The sequence below is a fragment of the Solea senegalensis genome, linkage group LG15 (genome assembly GCF_019176455.1).
Source record: "Solea senegalensis isolate Sse05_10M linkage group LG15, IFAPA_SoseM_1, whole genome shotgun sequence".
NCBI classification, from domain to species: Eukaryota; Metazoa; Chordata; class Actinopteri; order Pleuronectiformes; family Soleidae; genus Solea; species Solea senegalensis.
This window is the reverse complement of record NC_058035.1, coordinates 12,215,425-12,238,433: the sequence shown is the minus strand read 5'-3', so window position 1 is coordinate 12,238,433 and position 23,009 is coordinate 12,215,425. Positions and strand designations below refer to the sequence as shown.

Genomic DNA, 23,009 nt, shown 5'->3' with positions numbered 1-23,009 from the left:
ATACGTTGAAGTCATTACAGCCTTTTGGTTGTTAACGGGAGATTGTCTTTAAAGGAAACAAAAAAAGTTTGTTTCTTCTCTTCATAAATATGAAACATTGCTAAAAATATATATATATTTCGATTACAAAATACTCTATAGATAATTTAGGAAGCCAAAAACTATATTAACAAAAGTTCAAAGTCACAGATGATATAATCCAGAATAAATCTACAGCTCAGACAGTAAGTGGGCTGTCTCCGTGCATCCGGCGGCGGCAGTTTACTGTGAACAAAACAAACGCACTCCGGTCTTTGACTAGTGACGCAAATTTCCCGCCCTCACTTCTGCGGTCCTATACGTGTGGAGAAAGAAAGTCAACAAAGTAGTGATTTCCCCACGTTGTATTGTACTTTAACATATTATAACTTTCCACGCTGCTGGCTAACGATGCCCTCCACACACACAGACTGGATCAACAGTCCACTGGCTGTCGTTGAAGAGATGTTTGGTAAGAGACAAAACCGGAACTTCTCTCCATGACAGCTAACGCGTGAAGCTAGCCTGTTAGCTCTGTGCTAACGGTCGTGCTCAAAGTGTAGCCGCGGTTCTTCTGCTCCTGAAGTAAAAAAAATGAAAGTAACATTTTCTGCGGATTATAGAAGCCGCTGCTGCTTTAATGTGACATGTCACACACGTGTTTACACGAAACACAGATGTGTGTTGGAGCAATTTGATGTAAAGAACCGTCCGCACACATCAACACTGAAAACCATCAACGTGGTGCGTTCACGGACCAGTCAAGAGATTTAAATCATGTACTTAGTGCCAACATGAATGACTGCAGTGCACGTGCTTTTATCTAATGTAAATTAAAGACACATCTGTCCTCAAAAGCAAGAGGTAATGTTTTCTTATGTAGTAATAAAGTGGTCAGTATGGGACAATATACGATATCATGCCTTGTCGGGAATTAAAAGGTGAATTTCTATAATCGTGTTAATGGGTAAATGAAGAAAAACATCAATATTTCACGAGATTGACTTGAAAGCTCCCCATAGTCGTCTATTATCTATTTCTACTGTGCCTATTGGGAGCAGCATATTTCCTCATGACTTATTAGTCATTAATTCATCATCTATGGTCTTATTAAATCATTTTTCGTGAATAAATTTGTTCTTTCTGCGTTTTCTCTCACCACCGTAATATTTTTTTTAAGAATCTTTAAAAATGTATACATTAAACACGTTTTTTAAGTTATCGCAATTATATTGTTCATTTTAAATTTGAAGATAAGTAATAACCAGCTGTTACTGATATTTCAGCTGCTTCCCAGAACAGTCCAAACTCTGGATGGGAGGCAAAAGTGGTTGAATTCTTCAAAGAGCAGCTGAAAGAGAAGGATGCTCATATTTCGGTAATAAATGGTGCTGTGTAACTTATTCAGAAAGTGGTGCAGCCTGTTTCAGCACATTCACAGCCTCTTCTGTTCTGGTGCAGGTTCCGTCGTTGAACGACGTCCCTTTGCACTACCTGAAGCCAAACAGCCTAGTGAAGTTTCGTTGTTTAATCCAAGACATGTTCGATCCAGAGTTCTACATGGGAGTGTATGAGACCGTTGATGCGTCAACAAAGGCTAACGTAAGTGTGTTATTTTCCTCATCTGTGTTTCTCTTTGCATAACAGCAGCCATCCCATCATCTCATTTTACTGTCTGACTGTCCCCAGGTGCTGAGATGTGGGAAGTACAAAGATGTGACAGAGTGTGGGGTATGTGCATTTCTGTTCAATTAAAGCCGTGGTTCTCAAACTGTGGTACAGGCTTCCTCTGTTGGTACTTGGAGGAAAATCAGAAAATACTGTTTATACCAGGGTAATGAGTGGAGAGTGGAGTTGAAGATTTTTTTTTACCAGACTGCATAGAAAATTAGACAAATGTCAAAAAACAAATAAATAATTAGAGTCGCTTTATGTCTTGCTCAGTTTTATACTAATTACACTATACCAGTGTGTGTGTGAAGTATATATGAGGAAGAGGAGGATGTTGAAAGAGCAATTTGTCTTATTATCCGTAGCTGACTTTGCTCTGCCTATTTACACCACTGTATTTTAACATTGGCAACAATGGTGTTTTCTCAGGTGGTACTTGGTATAAAAAGTTTGAGAACCACTGAATTAAAGCATGCATAAATGCATCAGCTGAGCTTCAGCTTTGCCATTAACAATACTTATGCTTGCATTTATTTCCAGGTGGACTTGAACTCCTCGAACACTGTGACTGCCGAGAGACAGACTTTCTACTGTGTGCCAGTCCCTGGAGAAAATCCCTGGCTGAAGGAAATATCCTCATTACAAATTATAACACTTGTGCCATCAGGTACATGTGAGTTTAGGTTGAAGTCAAACATTGTCTGATGGAACAGAGCACTTTCTTTTTAAAATCAGATTTTTAAACTTCTTTTCCCTGGACTTTAATTTTATCCAAAATTGTATTAGTTATGAGAAATTTAGTTGTTTGTTGTTTTACCTTGCATGTGATGATAAGCATATTATATCTTGTATACATGATTCAAGTGCCTGACTTCAAATATTCCCCCTCTAGTTTTCCTTAATTCTGTAACACAGCTATGCCAGCTCCAGCCAAGCAAGAGTAGTTCCTTCCACCTCATATGTGCCGAGCAGACAGAAGCGAAGCTACGAGGACGACGACGACGATATGGACACGCAGCCGCAGAAACAGAGGGAGCCACAAAGCGGTAAAGTGAAGATTGAAAACTATTGAAATTTAAATTTGGCATTGTGTGTTTTGCATGCACCTAAAATCATCCTGAAGAGCTGAAGCTTGTGTAGCTGACACTGTCCTACAGATCATAAGTCGTGACCATGGAATTTAGTTTTATTGCTGCTTTAGCAAGTATTTTAACAAGGAAAAGAACAATAAGGTATAAGATTATCACAATATTAGCAACAGATAAAATATACCAAAAAATATGTGCATAGTAGGAGATATGATGAATGGAGTGTGATTTTCACACATTTACTGCACTCTACCTCTTTCTACAATGTCCTTCAATATCACACAGCGATGTCCGTTTAGTTGCTGTGAATCTGTGTCAGTGGCAGTTCACTGACATTTTAGTGCAACTGTTGTCGACCTATATGTCAGTGAATTAAATTCTGTTCTTGCTGTTTTATTTACTGTTGAAGTTTTGTGTATTGGTATTTAACTTTATTCAACATACTTGACACAGATGCAAATATTTTTATTGTATATAATATTATTCTCTTTTCATACTATAGTTGCATGCCTGTGAATCTTAAGAAAGTATTTCTGATTCTGAAGAGAACTTACAAAAGGTTTTGTTCCCACAAGACAACAGTCCTGATTCTGCCATTTTGTCCTGTTTTGGCACAGGAAGCTTGTAACTTGTACATCAGATAAATACATTACATGTTACACTCATTACATCATCATAGATTATTTAACACTGAAAGATTTTGTCTTCCCTCGGCTGCAGGTCCTCATAGTCTCATAGAACAGCAGGGAAACAGCGACTGTAAACGGCAGGAGACAGAAGCTCCGTCCACCCAGACGGCGTCTGCGTCTCATATTGACCTTAATTTCCCACTGCCCGGAGAAAAAGGTCCTTCCTGTTTAGTTAAGGTATGTTGCATTTTTCCACGCTAACCACCAGGTGTGGGAATCTCGGGGTAATTCACAATTTTTCTCTGAAAACGTGCAGTGCAGTGATTATGGATCAGGTGCAGTGATCCATAATCAAATCATTTCATGATTTTCTTCCATTTGCGTCATATAGGGGTGAAAAAAACATTCTCCATCAGCAGCATTAAATAGAGAATTAACTTAGTCAAGCGGTGAAGAGTCAAGAGTCAGACTTCGAAAAAAAGCAGCAATGTTTCTTCACAAAGTTTGCCAGTTAATTATGTTGGAAATATATTCATAAATTTATACTATACCAATCTGCTGGTGCTTTTTTTGTGTGCGTCCTTTCTTTAAAGGTGTAGTGTGTACATTTTAAATGTCTGTGACGTTCAAACCATCCAAACATACAAGCCCAATAAATCAGTTTTCTCCTCCGCATGTATACTGGGGCTTGGCAAGTCTTTCTTGATCAGACTGCGGTCGATTGAACTGTGCATGTAAACGTACTGACCATTTTGTTTTACATCACAACTGATTTAGGGTGTGAGATACTGAAATTAATGTCTAAAGAGAACAGTTGGAATACGGACCAGAGTTGTCCTCTCAGAAAGTTCTGCATGCTCATCTGTTGCGTGGGGGTAATTGTGGGGTGGGTAGCGACACTGGCAGTGTTTTGGCAACAGAAGTTACACACTGTACCTTTAACTCTTCCACCACTCTATGGCATCAATACAAGCAAACAGGGGCAGATACAGACAGATCACTGTATGCCAGACTGTTGACTCAGTCAATGTTAACTCAACTACTTTAAGAGGTGATATGATTGCAGACACGATGGCAACGTTATAAATGCACTATTATGTATAAATAGGGTTAAACACTGCATACTGTTGGCAGGTATACGAGGACTGGGAGAGCTTCAAACTGAATGACACACTCGAGGTCTATGGGATCCTCTCTGTCAGTCCTGCTCTCAGTGCGCTGGCTGATGAGAAGTAAGACACGTAATTCTGTTTGATTTCCCTCTGCTTGTGATGTGCCAACTCACTCGCTCGCGTCCTGTCCTCACAGAGACGCCTCATCGTCCGTGCTGGACCCCACAGAGAGCATGGAGACGGCAGAGGAGCAGAGAGTGCACAGCCCGCCAGCCTCACTAGTCCCTCGTCTCCATATGCTCTACGCCAAACCGCTGCAACACAACAACCCTCTGCTGCCTTCCTTCAGTTTAACAGACAACAGTGCATGTAAGGACAACAGCAGCTCAGTGACCATATATGTCCCCCATGTGTATGTGTGACTGTTGCATGGCAGTGTAGATTCTTATTTATGAACAGAATGCTATTGCACAACATTCCACCATTTTTTTTTATCTTCACTATGTATGACTTTCCATATTCAAACCCAGTGTAATCTCACTGTCAGAAAAACCCAAGGGATTACCATTATAGGTAGGCCATTAATGATTATTTTTATAGTCTATCGATTATTTTCCCGATCACTTGTTGGTCCATAAATATCCAAAAATATTGACCGGTGTTTCGCACGATGATGATCTTAAATATCTTTAATGTCTAAAACTATTCACTTGTTGAGCTTGTTTTAATTATTAAAGACCCATTAATCGACCATCAAATAAATTTAGTTGACACTTAATTTAGTAATCTAATAATAATCAATAAATCATTGCCCTGTAATTTGGGCATGATGTGTTAAATAAGTTTATTTATTAGTCTGTCGAGAAAGTGATGTTCATATTCAGGTAATGATTAAAGTTATCAAGCAGAAACTCGGCTTCAAATCCGCTTATTGAAGGTCCACTTTTGGCAGAAATTGAGTATATTTTTGCCTAAGTGTGTTTGCTTAAGTGAATAATGTCTGTAAAACAATCATCTCTTGGTTCCCTAACGCACTAGGGAAAGAGAGGAGTGGGTCTTCTGTTTGTTACAATCCTCATGTCGCTTATTCTTACACACTGGACTTTAAAGAGTGAACTTGCATCTGTTCCATCTTGGTTTGATCCAGCAATTACTTTTTTATTTTGGTAAATAATAGCTTAAATAAATCAGCATATAAAAATAATTTGTCTTGACATTCACAGTGTTTGAATGCTGATCCACTCCAGCTGTGGGTGAGCAGGAAAACACGGGCTGTTAAGTTGTATGTTGTAAAGCTTTCAAAGGAGAGGATGAGTGTTTTCCACTGTACGTCTTTTATAGAGCACTGCATTTAGTTTCTATAGAGGGACTTCTTCTAACTCTTTGTCTCTTTCCCTCCACAGTTTTATCTTCGACCCTGAGCGAGATGGCCACTATTAGGGCAGAGCTACTCACATACTTCACTCATGTCCTCCTGGGAGATTCCCTGGCTGCCGAGTACCTCATTCTGCATCTCATTTCTAGCGTGTACGTGTCAAAAAGAAGCCTGGTCTGTGTAAATAACCAACCGACTGCCCTGTCTTTGTTATGTGGCTTCTTTCCAAAGCCAGAGGAGCGCTGTCATTTTACAGTGTTGGATTTCCTTGTAGGTACACTAGGCGAGATATTCTCCCACTGGGCAAATTCACACTGAACCTCAGTGGCTGTCCTACAGTTGCCTCGTACACTGAGCGCCTCTACCAGATCATCCAGCAGCTTGTTCCTTCTGTGAGTGAATTATCTGAATATGAATTACTACCAATGATGGCACAGTTAACTCCCTGGCAATTAAGTGGGAAATGTAAATGTAATTCAATCATTTCACTTCTTATACTTTGAAGTTATCCATTATCTTTGCATTCATTTAATTTAGAATCAAGATACACCAGTAAAAGTACAGTGTTAACTTAATGGACTTAAAAACTGTGATAAAATGCCATTAATTGCGATGATGTAAGAAAAAATGAATCATCTGACTGACAGCCCTATTTAAAATGTTTTTCCCCTCTCTGTGCAGTCGTACTATCTGGGCATGAGCCTGCAAAACATGAACCAGATGCGGTTGGTGCCTAAGAAGGACTATGTGGCTAACCGTCTAGTGAGTGGAGCCTTACAGCTGGCCAGAAACACTTCCCTCTTCCTGGATGAAACCAAGCTGGAGCAGGGACAGCTGGATACAACAGGTGACAATTCTAGAAACCACAACACTGAGAGGACAATCTCTGTAGTTTAGTGACCTTGCTGCATCGTGCGAACACTGTCGACACAAGTGGTTTGATCGAGTCCACGCTAACCACATTTTGTTTGTGTTTGTGTGTGTGTCTGTGCGTCTTCTAGGTGTGCGTAACGTCACGGCCCTAGGCAACTTGATCTCGTGGCAGAAGGTTGATTATGACTTTAACTACCACCAGATGGAATTCCCCTGCAATATTAACGTGCTCGTCGTCTCAGAGGGCCGCTCGCTACTGCCGGTGAGGACAAAGAGTGATGAGGAGTGCAAAGACAGGGGGGAAAACTCACCCCCACCCACTTCTGTCCCCTCCATTCAGCCAACACCCAAAAAAACTGATAGCAGCTCTACCCAGGCCTCTCTGGTATGGCTGGAGGGTGGGGTAGGGAGGGGGGGATGTGTTTCCTCCAGCCTATCCTGAGACCAGGCTATGTCAAAACACTGGAGGTTGTTTCCAGCCAGCGTCACACTGTCATCTCAGCTGCCATTGGCTCGCCAAAGCTAACCCTTCAGCCGGCGCCTTTATCCCCGGTGTCACTGTTGTGAAAAGCACGAGGAATGTGCTGTGTTCTATTTCTGTGCGTTGGGCTAATGGGTTGCTATGACGGCAACTGTGTGCCACAGCAGCAATCCAGGGAGAGGCATCGGGCCCAGGCCATTTATTAGTTCATCAGTGAAGGGCGGCGCGCAGTAAACAGCGCCCGGGGTTGATTAGAAGTCACAAGTGCATGTCTGTGTTTACCTTGAACAAAGCGGTCAAGCCGATCAGATGGTTCATGGTCAGCCCAATGATTTGGTTTTGCTATTAAGTTTTGACAATATGCCAGACTAGTCATGCACAAAGCAGGCAGGAACTACTTTTGCACAGCAACAACATGCAGCTCCTCTGTGTAAGATATGAACTTCTAGACAAAATAGAAACTTCTCTGGTGTCTTTAGGAGTTAAGATACTGTCAACTGGACTTTTTGTTTCACCATTCATCCAAAGATGCTTCTTCAGGTCTGATTATATAAATGTTGTCCAACTGCCTGTATCGTAACTCCTGAAGATACAATGACTTAGATGACTGAGAACCTTCACCGACATCATTATCTCTGTTTCTCTGAACCTCCACAGTCAGATTCTCAGGTGCACGTACAGTCTCACGTCGCCCCTCCACACATGGAGGAGTATCTCAGCAGCATCCACATGCATTCACCGACGTCATCACAGCTGAACAAGCTCAGAATCTACCTGTGTGTGGCTCGGCTGCTGGACTACAGTATCTCTGATGAAGTGACAAAGGTGAGGTGTGCTGTAAACTCTGAAAGTCATGCAGCTGTCCCTTATGTGTTTAGCAGGCCTGTTTACGATTGTTTAATGAGCAGTCCTTTGATGCTTGTACTTTTCTGGTGTCCTCAGTCAGTCGAGGATGACTTTGTAGACATGAGGAAGGACGACCCCCAGAGCATATCTGCTGAGGACCTCCACAAGATGCTCGTTGTGGCAAGGTAGGCTGTGGTTTATATTCATAGTTCAAGTTCCTCTATGTGACATTTCTGTGCTGATGTATTCTGTGAGATTAATATCAGCCTGGAAATTGTTCTTCAAAAGAAACAATAAAATATGATGACAATGGAAACTCTGTCCACAGGCTGTTGTCTCTGAGTCTGGGACAGACTTCTTTGTCCAGAGACACCTGGCTGAAGGCCAAACACATCGAAGCACAGCGTAGGAGCCGAATGGAGCAACACAAGTGTGTCAATGGCAATGAGCCGTGACCACGTAAATTAAATTTCCTTTTGATAAAAACAGGTTTGTAATTAAAAAATGGTTTCAATATGCCACCGTTGCATTCAGCTTTTTCTACACTAGATTGAAAATATTTTATTTTCTACTGGTGGATAAATGGTATTAATGGATTGTTGTAAAGCAACATCTCAGTGTGTTGTTGGTCACATTGTTGCCTTACCTGCACAGCCTGCTGTGGGTATATGCCAGCAGTTTTTGACAGTGTGACGGACCAAATATTCTGTTTGACAAAAAATATTTTTTTCCTTAATATGTAAATAAAAGAGTTGTGCTCTAGATGATCATTTCTTATAGTGTAGTTTCTTCTTGATTCAGTGGCCATTGAACAGCTAAATTAAGCAAACGCTTAGTCTTTGAATTTCTGTGATTTTGGTTTGTATGATTTTCAGCTGAAATATTTCATCCATCAAGTTATTTAGGTGTTCACTTTATATTTTAAGTTGCATAGTTGCTCATCCATATATAACACATGGGCATGCAGTCTTCTTGTGTGTACTTTTTAATCTAATAGGTGTATTTTACTAAAGAGAACATGTATTGTGCATTATCTAACCGAGTAACAGCAAAAAAGGAATAAGAATAAATAGGATACTTTAATATACAATACAATCTCAGGACACTGGAAATCAGTGACAACAGTCAGTTGGTAAAGAGGAGAGACATGACCACAAACATTCAGATGAGATGGATGGTGCTAATGTTAGAAAATGTGCTTCAACAGTGCAAATCAAATGCTTTAAGACCTCTAGTCACATGATGATATGTCACGGTGTGGGGGTCGACCATAGACAACAAATTAGGTGGTGGTTACAAAAGCACTTAATGTAAAAACAAAAGGTTACGAGGGGGGAATCTCACCCAGCAAAGGCAGGATTACATCAAACTATGTCAGCTTTTGCATATAAAAACCAGACACCAGCACTGTGACACTGAGGTCTCTGTCAGGAATGTTGAAGATCACCGTTTTCTTTTTCTTTTCATACACATAACTTGATACAGCCAGGACAGAATAATGTGTCTCTGCTTTGAGAACTGCTCCAGTGTTTGCAATCCTGAAGGGAATTTTAAAAACAAAAGTAACACCTCTTACCCTCTTAATTAAAACGTTGCATTGCATCTGTCACCTTAAAGCTTTGGCAGCACCACACACTATCAGCAGGTTCAATAACTAAATAACTATATAATCTAGCACCCACAAAGCAGCCAAGGCTACAGTCTCACTTTATACAATTTTAGTCAGATATAATATACACTTATTCCACATCTTATCTGCTGGTGTGCACGATGAATGCAGAAAAGAGGCAAATGTTACACAAGATACAAATGTTGACCATTTATCTTGGGATATTTCAGCTCAAAGCAAAACAATTACTTATGATAAACACTTTTATTGATTTTCAACGAACGACAATCTGTAAAGTTTAACAGGCGCTAACTGAGGCAAAACCTCACTTCTAGAAGTTAGTGGAAAAAACTTGTAATATAACGTAATGTTTACAGTTTCTTACTACATAAATATAACTAGGGTTCGGCAGCAAACAATCGCCAGCAGCAGTGATGTTTCAACCTGCACGTGTCTATGGAGAATGCATGTGCCAGCACATGAAATATCCCAAGATAAAGCCAAATGACATACAATAACCCTGAACATGATTTTTTTTTTTATACAGTACACCAAATGTAACATGACAGAATGGACTTAAAAAGGTAGATTTTGACATAAATACCTGATAATATACTTAATCCCACTTCAAGTCCCTGTTAAGGCAAATATAATTGCAGTTTGGGGGAGTGCATAAAGCGTCAGTGTTTTATATAAGTGGGTGGGTGCAGCTGCTTCTATACCTACAAAATGCTACTCTCCCATCCATTTTCGAACATGCAACGTCAATATACAACGCTGGACTCGGTTCAAACAAACCATCATCAAGTTGTCATTTTCATAACAGTTCTTTCAAAACACAATCTTATCAAAACTCCAACCAGCAGTTTTCCATTTTTTGTGATTATCGCCGACAGTACTGGGTGTTCCTTTCAAAATATAACGCTCCTCAAACCTCTAAACATATTAGGTTGCCACCCTGCTATACACAAAAAAGCTCAAGGGACGGCTCTACTTAGGGAACAGAAACATACAATACTCACTGTACATATCAACAACCATGATACTCCAAAGGTCTTTGTGTAGTCATTATTTCTATTTCTAACGGTATATCTTTGTTAAGTTCCACTTGACAACATTGAATTACATAGGATAACTACGTACAGTATGTCGCCTGGCTAGTTTCTGACAGCTATACAAAGTTAACATAGAACTATCCTTTGGGAATCACAAAAGATATTTGGTCAGATTCTACAGCAGTAACATTAACAAACTGAACGTTGTTTTTTTTTTTTTAAACAAGGTCTATATCACAAATGCCAACAGGTGACAGTTGGTTGTTCAACATGCAGCTGATTCTTTACCTGCCATGTTCATATCAGTCGTTTTACATTAACCTCACATGCAAGCATTGTGGGTAATGAGTGATCAGATCAAGGACAGCGACATGTTTACATGCACAAAAAAGTACATGTGTAGAAAAAAGTACAGAGTTTAAAAGGTCTTAAGAACCTAAACTCTGTGTCCATCATTTCCATAGTTTTTTAAGGTAATTAATCATAAGGACAGCATGTTATTATGACAGGAGAATAAATCGATTGTAACTGCATACAGTTTTCAATGACACATGGGAATTTTCACACATTTCCCAAATACTTTTTGTACCTATGCCATCTTTATACTCCACTCACATTTACATCATGTGTAGGATAGCATAAAGGGACGAGAGGGAGTGTTCTCTTGAGAGTAAGATAATTCCTTAATATTTTTTGGGGATGCCACCGGGTGCCCTTCCTGACACAACTCTATTATTTATCCGGGCTTGGGGCCGGTACAACAAATAACCTCCAGAGGCTAGGGTCAATTTAGTGTCCAATTAACAATCAGTAATGGGGATTGGGTACCTTCCTTAGTGAGACCTGGCGGGAACACAAACTGGCAACCCTTCAGCCACATGCCACTTGGCTATGGGCTTCAGTTTATATTTGAAAATTTGGAACAATAGCCGTGATTATGGACCATTTTAGATAAAGGGTAAATTTGACAGTGCATTTCTTGGCTGAGTAGCGACTCTATGTGCACACTTTTGCTACTGCTACCATACAGGAAGTTTCAACATGTTGTCAGCTACGGAAGGAAAGCACTAGATCTGAATGATCCTGGTCTGGCACTGGGTAAACATTGCCTTCAGCTCACTCTCTTGGACCTCAGTGACGGTGTCTGGTTCGGGGCTCTTCTGTACCTTTGCCACAGCAAAGTTGATCCCTTGGGTGAGTCCTGCCTGGGTGAGGCTGGCCACCTGGACCATGGAGCTCTTGATCTTGGCAAAGGGGGAGACCACTCGACTGCTGTTGCTGTCAGCAGGTGAAGGGCCGAGGCTGCCCTCCATCTGTGAACCGAGACTCCTCTGAGAGCCTCCTGAGACCGCAGAGCTGGGCCTCTGTACAGGAAGGAGATTGGAATTGGAGGTAGCGGACTCAACATCTAGCTGAGAAGGCCTGGGGAGCTGGGGCTTTTCCTGTAGCTCAGAGTTTAGCTGCTTGTCTGAGTTTGCTGGGATCCTATTCTGTATAGGCACAACAGGGTTGACTGGAGGTACAGAGGCTGGTGGATGCTCCCCAAACACCTCAACAGGTTTGGTCTGTGCATCCTGGACAAACTGGTGGCAGTAGGCATCAATGGGAGTACCAAAGTCAATCAGAATGGCTTCTTCGGCCACCGAGGCAGCACCTGGAGACTTGTCGTCGCTGACTACAGAGGAGCTCTCCTGCACCTCGTCACAGGCAGTGATGTGGATAATGGAGGGGATATTTAGCTCCACGCTACCAATGGACTGGGAGCGGCTGCCCAGTCGAGGGTTTGATGCTACAATGCCACAGCTGGGCAGCACATAGTCCACATTTTCTAAAGAACCAGAACAAGGGTGATCTGGGTCAGAATTATAGGAATCCGAGTCATCTGACATTTCAGAGTGCTCGTCACCAATGTCTTTCAGGGATCCTGTGCCAGGGTTGTCTGATGTTTCCAAACTGCTGTCTGACTTCCACAGGTTGACATGCATAGTTGGTTTCAGGAAATTGACTTTTACATCAGGCTTGGAGAAGTTGCCCAGCTTTCCAAGCGGCTTGAAGGGGCCAATGTTTACGTTCGTCTTGGTCTGTTTAACTTTCTGATTGAGAGAGGAGAATTTGTTGAGGAGGAAACTTTTGCCTTGTGCCAAACCAGAGCTTCCTTGAACCTGATCAGAGGGTTTGTTTTGGATCCCCATTATATCTTCATGAGGTCTACTCTGTCGCCTGGAACACAAACACCATAAGTAAGGAAAAACAGCTCATGAAACCGACTGATCTTCCTTACATTAAAAGGTCCAGTGTGTAACATTTAGGAGAGTTTATTGGCTGAAATTGAATAAACTATGCATAAGCATGCTTGTACAAGTGTATAATCACTTTAAAGCTCCAGTGCGGGACTCCGCTGAGTAATTACAAAAACACTGCCGGCGTATCTACATGACGAATGTCTATTTGATCCCACAACCCCCCTCTCCTCCTCTACCCAGTTGCAATAAGTTTTATCCTGTCAAACTGCTGAACAACCAGTTTCTTTTTTTAGCAACAGAATCATTGCAGACATCGTGCTTTACTAGTGCTATGTAGCAGCTGTGCTTCCACCGTGCCTCCGTCAGTCATGATGTAAAACGACTCACTTCCTGTGCACAGTTAAAGAATGTCGGCAGGCAACACAAGAACACACAACACCACTATACTAACAAACCCAGACAAAGTAATGTGGCGCCATAGTTAATCTGTTGCCATCTTCAGTCTACCCATTAGATGACACTAATTCTTACACACTAGACCTTAACATCTTGAGAAAGACAGATGAATGCTACTTATTTGAATGACTAGCTACTCACCTCTCAAGCCTCTTTTCAACCACAAGCAGGTCCAACCCCGTGGCCTGTTTAGTTATGCGAAGCATCTCTGCTATGCACTGCAACGTATCTGAAATATGTCACAATGTAAGTCTCAACAACTGCAGTGATCTAAGAATTTAAAGTATATGACATTGTACCTTTTCCATCATCCTCAGGATTTCGTGTTGCTGCTCTCAGTGTGTGAAAGTACCCACTTGCCTCTTCGTTCCTGTAATGCAAACGCATACAACAGAACTTTGGCTTCCCAAACAGAGTAGGCTCTGGACCTGCAAAATAAAACACCATTTTTAACAATGCACATTTGTTGCATGAATCATAATTGACAGCACACTTTTGGGAAGTGCTGAGTGAGTCATTTGAGTAAACGAAAACTAAAAGAATCCTCACTTCTCCTTTGAGTCTGACTTCTTACCAATTTCAATCTTTTCCAATCCCTCTAAATTGAGGCGCTGGTATTGGTTGACTTTATCTGCTTCTTCGTCATAGCTACAAGAAAAGAAATGCAAGTGTAAAAGAATTCACAAGAGCTATGACTGAAGAGATATTTTGGCAAACATAAATTGAGACTTACTAAGCAATGTAGTACGCTTTGTCAGACAGAAGCAGCAGGACATCCACATCTTTGTTAGTTGCATCAATAAGGCTGGTGGGAAGCACAGGAACAGTACCATGAAAAAGAGAACTTCACAAATTACTAACAAAGTTGCTCAGTTGGTAGTTGTAAGTAAACCCTGTGGAACTATCAGTACTTATGTACAAATCTTTCTTACAGGAAGGGGTCAGGAGTTAGCAAACCTGGAGAACTAACCTCATGTCACAATTAATGAGGGCCCAACCACCATGGAACTTCTCGTCATCTGGCAGCAAAAGCTGCATGTATGTCTGGAGCAGGAGGCTAACCTGCTCCTGGGCTCCTCTTTGGCTTTCTTTCTCCTTCTCCTCATGCTCCTTCTCTTTACTGAAGATGGAGTAGAGGTCCTCAGTGACGGGCAGGCCCATCATTAGGTCTGCATAGAAGGGCAAATGATTTGGGGAATAAACGGAATGATTATAGGACAACCTTGTATATGTAATATAGCCATTATATTTGGTTAGTTTTTCCATACCAATGACTGCTTGTCTGTAAGCGTCCCTAAAACGGTTCAGATAGTAGCGGTTGGCCGAGTTCACACCATCCTTCATCACACCAGCCAGTTTCCGTTCCCCTGTCCTAGTGAAATCTCCCTGAAACAGATGAGCCAGTGTCTGTTACACTTTCCCATATTAATAGTGAGTCTAATCAGTCAAAAGATCAGTTCACATTTGTTAATCTCATGTGTTGACGTTCCTGACATACTATATAATCTGAGTCACAAAGTTTGTGCTACAGAAGCTTTAACTATCCACTTAACAATCGACTGGGTCAAAAGAAGATGTGTTTTAAGCAAAAGCTGATTTAAATGTGGGACAGTGATGTTACCTTGAGTGCTGCTGTTCCAGCATACTGTCTGCTAATGGTGTCTCCATTATTGGCCCACATGATCTGATAAATCCTGTAGCACTTGAGAGGCAGGGGCTGCTCTGGAGGCATCACACCCAGTTTCTTCAGCTGCATGAAGAAGTAAAATGTTCAGTGTGAGCTGTTTTGAATTTCTTTTTGCATACACTCATGTCTGTCTTAATTTACAATGAGAAAGGTCAGTATGTTGTTTCTGAAGAAAACTGCAAAGATACATTGGACATTAATGGTTATGCTGGCGTGCACACATGAGCAACATTGCAATAGTGACATTTCTGTTCTTCTCTTTACCTGGGTCTATTAACTCACCTGTTGTTCCATCACTGCCCGAGCAATAGCAGCCTGAACCACATTGGTCCTGTCAAGACAGTCCATACAGTTGACTCTGAAGATTCCGTCCTGTTTGCAGATGACTCCTGCTTGGTCCACCCTGAGAGAGGTACACGTACACACACACACACACACACACACACACACACACACACACATACATACATACACTGGATATATTAAAGAGATTAAGGTAATCAAGTTGATAGACACGCATCAGTGCACTGGTGGTTTATAGTAGCTTTCTGTATAAAATCTATTGCTTATATTATTAGAATTTTTCTTGAAAAAACAAGAAAGAGTGGTGACATAATACTTACCAGGCCCATTTCATGTCAGTGATGATATCAGAAATTGCATCAGTCAGTGTTTGCACATTCTCAAACCTCATACCTCGGCTAGGAAAAGGATGCAAGAACCATAAAAAGGAAATAAATACATTGTGGTATCAAATGTTTTTTTGCAAGTACTTTCACAAAGGAGTTTCACTTCTGAGTGTAGTATGTCTTACCAGTGTTCATGGAAGTCAAAAGAAACGTATGTGAGGTTTGGATTGTTGTAAAGCAGGACTTGCTTTAGATAAGAGTCGCCAATTAGCTTTTCTCGTCCACCTTGATCCACTAAGTTAATAATGACCTGAAGAAGACAAAGTCATTAAGCCTAGTGGATAACACACACTGAGGGCATTTGAGCCATTTCTGCAAAAACACTGATCAGAGGACAGACAACAGACAAATGAACAAGCACTTTTAATGGCACCTTGTGGTCGACAGACAAATGAACATGAATGCTAGCATTTTATCAGCATTACTACTGTTTGGGGCTTCAACAATTAATCAATTATTTATCTGTTACTAAATGAATCGTCAACTATTTTGATGATCGATTAATTAGAGTGTTCTTTGAGTGCTCTTTCGGCTTCGTAAATGTGAATATTTTCTGTTTGTTTGAAAGAAAAAAAAGACATTTACATTTTTCAACATTTTATGACACTTTAAGGACCAAGCAACTAATCGATAGATTAATCAATTATAAAGATAATTGTTAGTTACAGCCCTACTACTGTTACATTTGCAAACTAATGAACTAGCTTGATGATATTGTGTGTAGTCAAAGATCAATAATGGAATAATAATAATAAAAAAAAACAAAAAACAATCTTGTCAGGATGATCTTGGTCCAGTTACTACATGAAGAACATGGTAATTCTCACAGTTATCTTTACACCAGTGGCAAAAAATGTTGGTAGTTTACAGTGGTAGTACATTTAAAATAACAATAACTCAAGACAGATGCATGAAAACATATACCCAAGCATACACTTGGGGGAATGTGACTCACCTGTTTCTTGTACAGGTTAAGCTGTTCTTCAAAGTGAGCAGCAAAGTAAGACATGGTCTCCTTCTCTCCTGAATCATTAGAAACAAATGTAGATTGTTTTCATACAACTGAAGTGTTGTCTTCTGTTTCAGTAAATATGAAGCAAATCCAACTTTTCAATTCACAGCAAACACTCTGTTCAGGCTCTATGGGAGATAATGCAGCTGCACTGACCTTTCTCTAAGCGTGGCCGAGGATTGTACCGATATCCTGCCTGACTCCAGAAGACAGGCACAGAGCCACGAGTCTGCACAAAAGACAGAGTGTGACTGTGCACATGGATCAGCTGCTCTGTCTCCACATAGTTAGCCACATGGCCGTCTGTATCCACTCCTCTACGTTTGTACCGCATCCCTTTGGGCAAGGAGAAAACATCAACAACCGGGTTATTTATATCACAGATGGAGACATAATTGTCTTCCAAGGATTACATGTACAAGCTTTTTGAAAAATGACCCACACATGTAAACTGAATTACAGCTCAAGCCTCACTATCTTCTAGGCCAAGATGTTCTACCTGCACGGTGACGGCTACGTCTGGAGATCAGAGCCACAGTGAAGCGAGGATGTATGTCATCAACGCAGGTGACCTCCTGGGGCGGGGTCTCAGGACTGCTCCTCTCCTCATCTGATGTGTCATTATAGTTCACCACCAGTTCCTCCACTTGCACAAACCCCTGGATAACTGGTATCACCCAGTGGTCAACCTCTGGGACCTGGACCAGTCCAATGTTAAAAAGAAGAACAGCCGAACAAGGAGATTCAAATCCTGTCTTCCAAGAAAAGCACTCTACATCCAACCAACTAAAGCAGATAATCCTCAGTAAGTGAGAGTATTTTCATATGCACATGAATATGAACATCTAACTGTCACATTTACTTAGCAGGCTATTGCTGACATTTTAAATAATAGTGTATGACTTTGTCAGCATTTGTCAAAGGATCAGTCTGGGCTTAAAATAGATGAACAACAATAAGTAGTACAAGTCTGTATTTCTGTGTGGAAAACGCAGTTACCTGAAGGTCAATAAGGTCCTGGATCATGTATTTATTCCAGAAGAAACGATCATCCACCTTTGACAGAGATGAAAATAGTACAGTCAGATGTGAAGCTGTTCCACAATCTACATGTGAATGTAAAAAAAGTGAAGAAAAGAACTCAAATATTATGTATAATTTTATTTACAAACCTGTTTCCAAAGGGGTAAACTGGTCTTTTCCGAGTCTCCTTGACGCTGCACACTATTAGTCAGATCATAGGTCAAGCTATAGTAAAAGGAGTCGGAGTCTATGAATATCTTGTACAGCTCATCCAGCAGTCTCCTCTCCAAGCGCTCCTTCTCTTTGTTTTCTTTGACCTGAAAATCAGGGGATGGTTGAAAAGGTGAAGGAAGCAAAAGCTTTTAAAATAGAAATGTTTGGAAACTGTGTGTAGTTTTAAACATGAAAGAAAACATTTGATTATACGAACAAAAATACCTTTTTCTTGATGGGCACAGCCACATTAGATTTGATCTGACTAAAAGTTTTCATTAAAAACTTTGACTCATCGGGAGACTGGGCCAGTTTCTCTGCTTTGTCAATTCCAAAGTGATGCTTCTTGCACAGCTGGAAAGAAAATATTGTATTACACCAATGCAAATACACATATTATCAACATGATTATGATCATTTACCTATTCTACCATCAAATTATGTAATCGCTATATTTGGTATCCCCTTATGGTGACATACTACTACTACCTACTATACACAGCACAGCAAGAAACTCTGTCTTCAGTACACTGGTCTACAGGAGTTCTAGACACAAAGGATGCTGACTGATCACTCTGCTGTATAAAGACAGTATATAACAGGATGGGATCCAAGTCTATTATAGAACAACCATCCTCTGTAACTACTCACTTGAAAATATTCTGTCTCACCATCCATGATGCCTTCCTGAAACACCGACATCTTAGCCAACATTCAACTTCCTCTGCGATCTATAATAGCAGTTTTATGCCTGCATTTCATTTTCACTCTAAATGTGATTCATCCCTTAATTAAAAACAGCTACAGTACATCTCTTTCTGTATCTCAATCATCTTCAGAATGAATCACAAAAAACATGTTTGGTATAATGATCGTCAAGCCGTGTGAGTACATTAATTAAAACACAACTCCTTAATGCTGTTTTCTCATCTACAGTGTATTGTGTGCACACCTCCAGCTCAAGCTCCTGGGGTTCTTCGTCAGAGAGAGGAATGACAGCTATCTTGGTGATCTTGTAGACTTTGTGGTTGCCTGGTAAATGGCCCACCAGAGCTTTCTGGCGGATTAATACAAGACCGAGAGGAAGATCTGCCAAGATGAGAAGGAAGGAGGAGCTGAATCATGGGTGCAGAATTCCTCACATTCTGGAAGGTGTGAAGAAAGCAGCTGCACACACACCATTATAGATTTTTTTTTCTTTACATAAGGCCACATAAGGCCACACAAGACATCTAGTAAATACGTTTAAACCATGTTAATCCATTTGATTAGCAAAGGTTTTGTTCAGTTACTTGTGGGGGATTATTATTTCAAACATCCTCCCCTTGGGACTACAAAAACAAACAAAACCAGACCATTGGCCCACTCCTGTTCATGAATGCACTAGTATGCAAATGTTTTCACAACTCTCTCTGTGATGAAAAAAAGCATACAAAATAGAGGCTGATTTGTCAAGTAAAGTGTCCAGTGAACACAGATGGAAATCATTGGCAAGAATGTGTTCATTTAAAGGTTCGCCATTCTCCACTTACCTGTGTGAAGCTGTATCTTTCCAATGAGTCCTTCCACTAAACCCAAACACACTGGATTCCATGCCAACAGCAGGTCTGTGGCTGCAATACAAATATGCAGGTGAAACATATCAGATCAGCAAAATAAAACATGCAGACATCCAGATAAGCAAGGATAAATGATTATATATTTGTAAATATTGGACCATGTAGTTTGTATTATTGGACCATGTACTTAAAATACACACTTTCTGTCAGAAACAGCAAAATATTCACCCTAAAAAGCTTCATCTATGTGTTAAACCCAACAGAAAGTACATCATGGCAGTCATGGTTAGGTGGTTTCCTGCTGCCATTCTAAATTGTTTTCAATTCCCAGTGAAACACCTCAAACACAAAGACTTGGTCTAGAACTTGTAGAACCTGTGGTTTGTAAAACTTTGTTACCAACAACCCATAGCAGGAGTCAGTAATGACTCAGAATGAGTAACTGGGAGGGAAATAGTAATGCTTTGGAGATGGATTAAAAATCATAACAGGGAAAACTGGAAAAATGAGGGTGTGGGTGTGGCTGTGGCTGGAGAACAGCATATGTGTGGACAATGCCAATGTTTCTTCCTGTTCCACTAGCCAGGGAAATTCATGTACAAGGGAATGTGAAAGACGATGGCTGTTAACGGCCCACATCCAGGAGGGTCTCACAGAAAAAAGAAAGTAATACCACAACATGACTCAGAATAAGTACTATCATGGAAATACTTCCCTGTGTGCTTAAGGGAGTAGCGGAAACCCAGTGAGGAGTGGAAACCCTCTTTCCAATTAAATAATGGAACAGTGGTGCAACTAAAAACCTGTTCAGGATGGCTGCACAGCCATACAACATCAAGTGACACACAGGATAACACGCACAGCCTTTTGCAGTGTCCAATGAAAGTTTCCTTTTGGTTTAGCAGTTCTTTCACTTCATGTGGAGATGTTTTACAGCTATTTTATTAATTAGGGAAGCGTGACCATTTCTTTGTCACAACTTTGAGCAGCAGAGGTAATTAACTAATGAAATCTTGCCAAGGAGTGCTTTACAAACCTCAGTAGCACAAACATGCAGTTTTTAACGTGTATTTATTGTACCTGAATGCTGTAAATTTAAAGCAGTCAGCTTTTGACAGGCAATGGAAAACATGAAGATTTTCTGTCACAAATTACCAAATAAGATGTATGATGTCATTGCAATATTGTAAAAAAAAAAACACTTTTACTTGGTCCTGTTTCTTTATATAGTCTCCCATCACTAATTACAATCAAACAATAACTGACTGTATTACGAGATTAGGACAGCTGTCATATTGGTATATAAGATGATTTTATGATATTTTCACTGCCACAGGGCTTGAACTGAGTAATCTTTACATTTCAAAAAATAATTTTGATTAATTATTTTCTTGATCTATACACATCTTATTCTACAGACTGAAAAGAACATATTTGTTTCTCACAGATCTGCACAAATATCACACAGCAATTACACTTTAAATGTGTTTTTTGAATGCAAATGAGAATAATGATTATGTCAAAATTACCATTTCCTCTGATATTGTGAATCATATCTAATTCCAAATCGTTGAGCCCTAGTGAGTGTCATGTACAGCCTTGGTGTTAAGACCGGAAGAGTCAAATGCTTATCTCACAGAGTAACATTAGAAGTTTGAGTGTTTGGGGTGTTGGCACTGCTAGAATGAAAGCTAGCACGATGATTTCAAGACACAGGAATGACACATAAAGTAATTACTGTCTCGTTGTTACCAAAAAAAGCTGGGGGGTTTTCAGCGCAGCTGGCTCATTCAATGCGCTCAGATTATCATGACTTTCTTAATATTACACCGGTGAACGAGTGTCAGTGGAGGGGGTGAGGTGTTTTAAACGCATATGGTTATAGTGACGACACCAAGAGCAAAACGATGTTTGACAAAAGCGAGACAAGATAGTCGACACCTGATATGTGCGCTGTACTTCCACGATACGTGTTATAGGTACACTAGAGAACGCTGTCGCGTTAACATACATACCCGGTCTGACCGTCATGGTCCCATCTTTTCGACTGCACCACAGAGCCCGATCCCCGCTCTGGAGAATGTAGTCGTCCTTGGCCTGGAACAGCTCCATTGTAGTCCCTTTACGTGAGAGTGAAACAAACAAGCGCGTATCTGGCTTGGCACAGCCAGGTGTAGGTTAGTGTCAACGTCCACGTCTTGACGGTTAGCTGTAGCTACACACGGCTGTGCCTCTTTCCCCCCTACGGGCTGCTGAGCTGCGGTAGCTAGCTACCTAGCAGCTAGCAGCAGCAGCTAATTGCGTGTCGGATTTGTTTACTCCACATCTACGCATGCTGGTAATTGAATTTCCTTTCTAATGGAGAGGCATCCCTTCATCCCTACACGCATACCGGACACGGTGAAGGCAAACATAGATGGATGAGGGAGAAAGTGTCCCACACAGCAGCTGTTCTGTGTGTGTGTGTGTCGTAACCGACAGGCAGTTTCCTGCTCCAAACAATAACACGTGATCTATGACTGTCATCAACACACAGGTACACTAGACTTATCTTCATTTACTATATTATGTTAATATGCATAATGGAACTTGACACATTTTTTTGTGAAAGGTCACAACTTGGCATAATCTGGAGTGAATCTTTACCAGTGGCGTACACAGACATTTGGAAGCTCAGGGGCGAAAAATTAAAAGGGCACCTACTGTGCACTGGTGGGGCAGGCACCACTAATACACTTAAGGCAGATATGTGCAACTGGGGTTGCATGTGGATCTCTATATGGACCGCCACACATTATTATTTAATTCATTTTTATCACTGAGCTGGGCATTTTCAATACAGTACTGGATATTATTTCCTCTAAGGATACCCTTTCGCACCCTTTTTGATTGGAAGGGCATCTTATAGGACACTACATCACTTTCCTCCACAAGAAATGCACTCCTTTAGAATCAATCCAATTTTTTTTTTATTCAAATGTTGCTTTAGAGGCCACAAATTAATGGCAGCCAGTAGAGCACTTCCTCTTGTTTTTTTGTCCACTCTAGATGCTACTTAAGTGTGCATCTTGTGACTCATGAGGGCACTTTAGGGTGCAGCATTTTAGTCCATTAAGGCACGAGGCCCCAACCCCCCAAAATTCTACAGTAAGTCCGTAACATGCACTAAAATTCTAAATATATGTCCCTAAAAACCTTAGAAATTACACACTGAATGTAGTGAAAACGTACTCAACAATCTCCCTAGAGGATTATTTTTAGTGTAATTGAGTAAGGAAGGAATGAATGTTTGTATTTATTCCTTCTGTGCTTTCCTGAAGGCAGAAGCTGGTATTCCTCAAACAGGACATGAGAGGGGTCAGTGAGCACA

At 40.7% G+C, this 23,009-nt stretch overlaps 2 protein-coding genes and 1 long non-coding RNA gene across 3 annotated transcripts; 2 read left to right on the top strand and 1 right to left on the bottom strand.

The window, feature by feature from the left end:
- Positions 1 to 295: 295 nt before the first annotated feature.
- On the top strand, positions 296 to 8,857 carry LOC122781715 (minichromosome maintenance complex binding protein). The gene is made up of 16 exons (XM_044045675.1): positions 296 to 490; positions 1,305 to 1,396; positions 1,480 to 1,620; positions 1,708 to 1,749; positions 2,230 to 2,319; positions 2,603 to 2,735; positions 3,498 to 3,643; positions 4,541 to 4,638; positions 4,715 to 4,887; positions 5,922 to 6,045; positions 6,168 to 6,285; positions 6,575 to 6,740; positions 6,895 to 7,028; positions 7,905 to 8,072; positions 8,190 to 8,278; positions 8,422 to 8,857. The coding sequence occupies exons 1-16, from the start codon at positions 430 to 432 to the stop codon at positions 8,546 to 8,548; spliced, it is 1,902 nt and encodes a 633-aa protein (XP_043901610.1). The 5' UTR covers positions 296 to 429; the 3' UTR covers positions 8,549 to 8,857.
- A 296-nt stretch (positions 8,858 to 9,153) lies between these two features.
- inpp5f (inositol polyphosphate-5-phosphatase F) lies at positions 9,154 to 22,123 on the bottom strand. The gene is made up of 20 exons (XM_044045673.1): positions 21,655 to 22,123; positions 19,613 to 19,693; positions 19,033 to 19,169; positions 18,306 to 18,434; positions 18,017 to 18,184; positions 17,844 to 17,900; positions 17,344 to 17,542; positions 17,001 to 17,180; positions 16,788 to 16,855; positions 15,958 to 16,082; positions 15,767 to 15,844; positions 15,426 to 15,546; positions 15,078 to 15,206; positions 14,725 to 14,842; positions 14,427 to 14,625; positions 14,190 to 14,261; positions 14,031 to 14,104; positions 13,756 to 13,884; positions 13,598 to 13,685; positions 9,154 to 12,977 (listed from the first exon to the last, which is right to left on the bottom strand). Exons 1-20 carry the CDS (start codon positions 21,749 to 21,751, stop codon positions 11,825 to 11,827), a joined length of 3,402 nt encoding a protein of 1,133 aa, XP_043901608.1. The 5' UTR covers positions 21,752 to 22,123; the 3' UTR covers positions 9,154 to 11,824.
- LOC122781719 lies at positions 12,944 to 19,611 on the top strand. The gene is made up of 4 exons (XR_006361843.1): positions 12,944 to 12,997; positions 14,391 to 15,555; positions 17,329 to 17,649; positions 19,017 to 19,611. It is a non-coding gene; the product is annotated as an uncharacterized LOC122781719 (long non-coding RNA).
- Positions 22,124 to 23,009: the final 886 nt, after the last annotated feature.

Bases quoted from the DNA above. Each gene is read 5' to 3' on its own strand.
- LOC122781715 (XM_044045675.1), top strand. From the start codon at position 430: ATGCCCTCCACACACACAGACTGGATCAACAGTCCACTGGCTGTCGTT. The intron at 1,621-1,707 runs GTAAGTGTGTTA...GACTGTCCCCAG, and splicing joins ATGCGTCAACAAAGGCTAAC to GTGCTGAGATGTGGGAAGTA. The intron at 7,029-7,904 runs GTGAGGACAAAG...GAACCTCCACAG, and splicing joins AGGGCCGCTCGCTACTGCCG to TCAGATTCTCAGGTGCACGT.
- inpp5f (XM_044045673.1), bottom strand. From the start codon at position 21,751: ATGGAGCTGTTCCAGGCCAAGGACGACTACATTCTCCAGAGCGGGGAT. The intron at 18,185-18,305 runs GTATTTTTGTTC...CCTGATTTTCAG, and splicing joins CTGTGCCCATCAAGAAAAAG to GTCAAAGAAAACAAAGAGAA. The intron at 16,856-17,000 runs GTCAGTGCAGCT...CTAATGATTCAG, and splicing joins TCGGCCACGCTTAGAGAAAG to GAGAGAAGGAGACCATGTCT.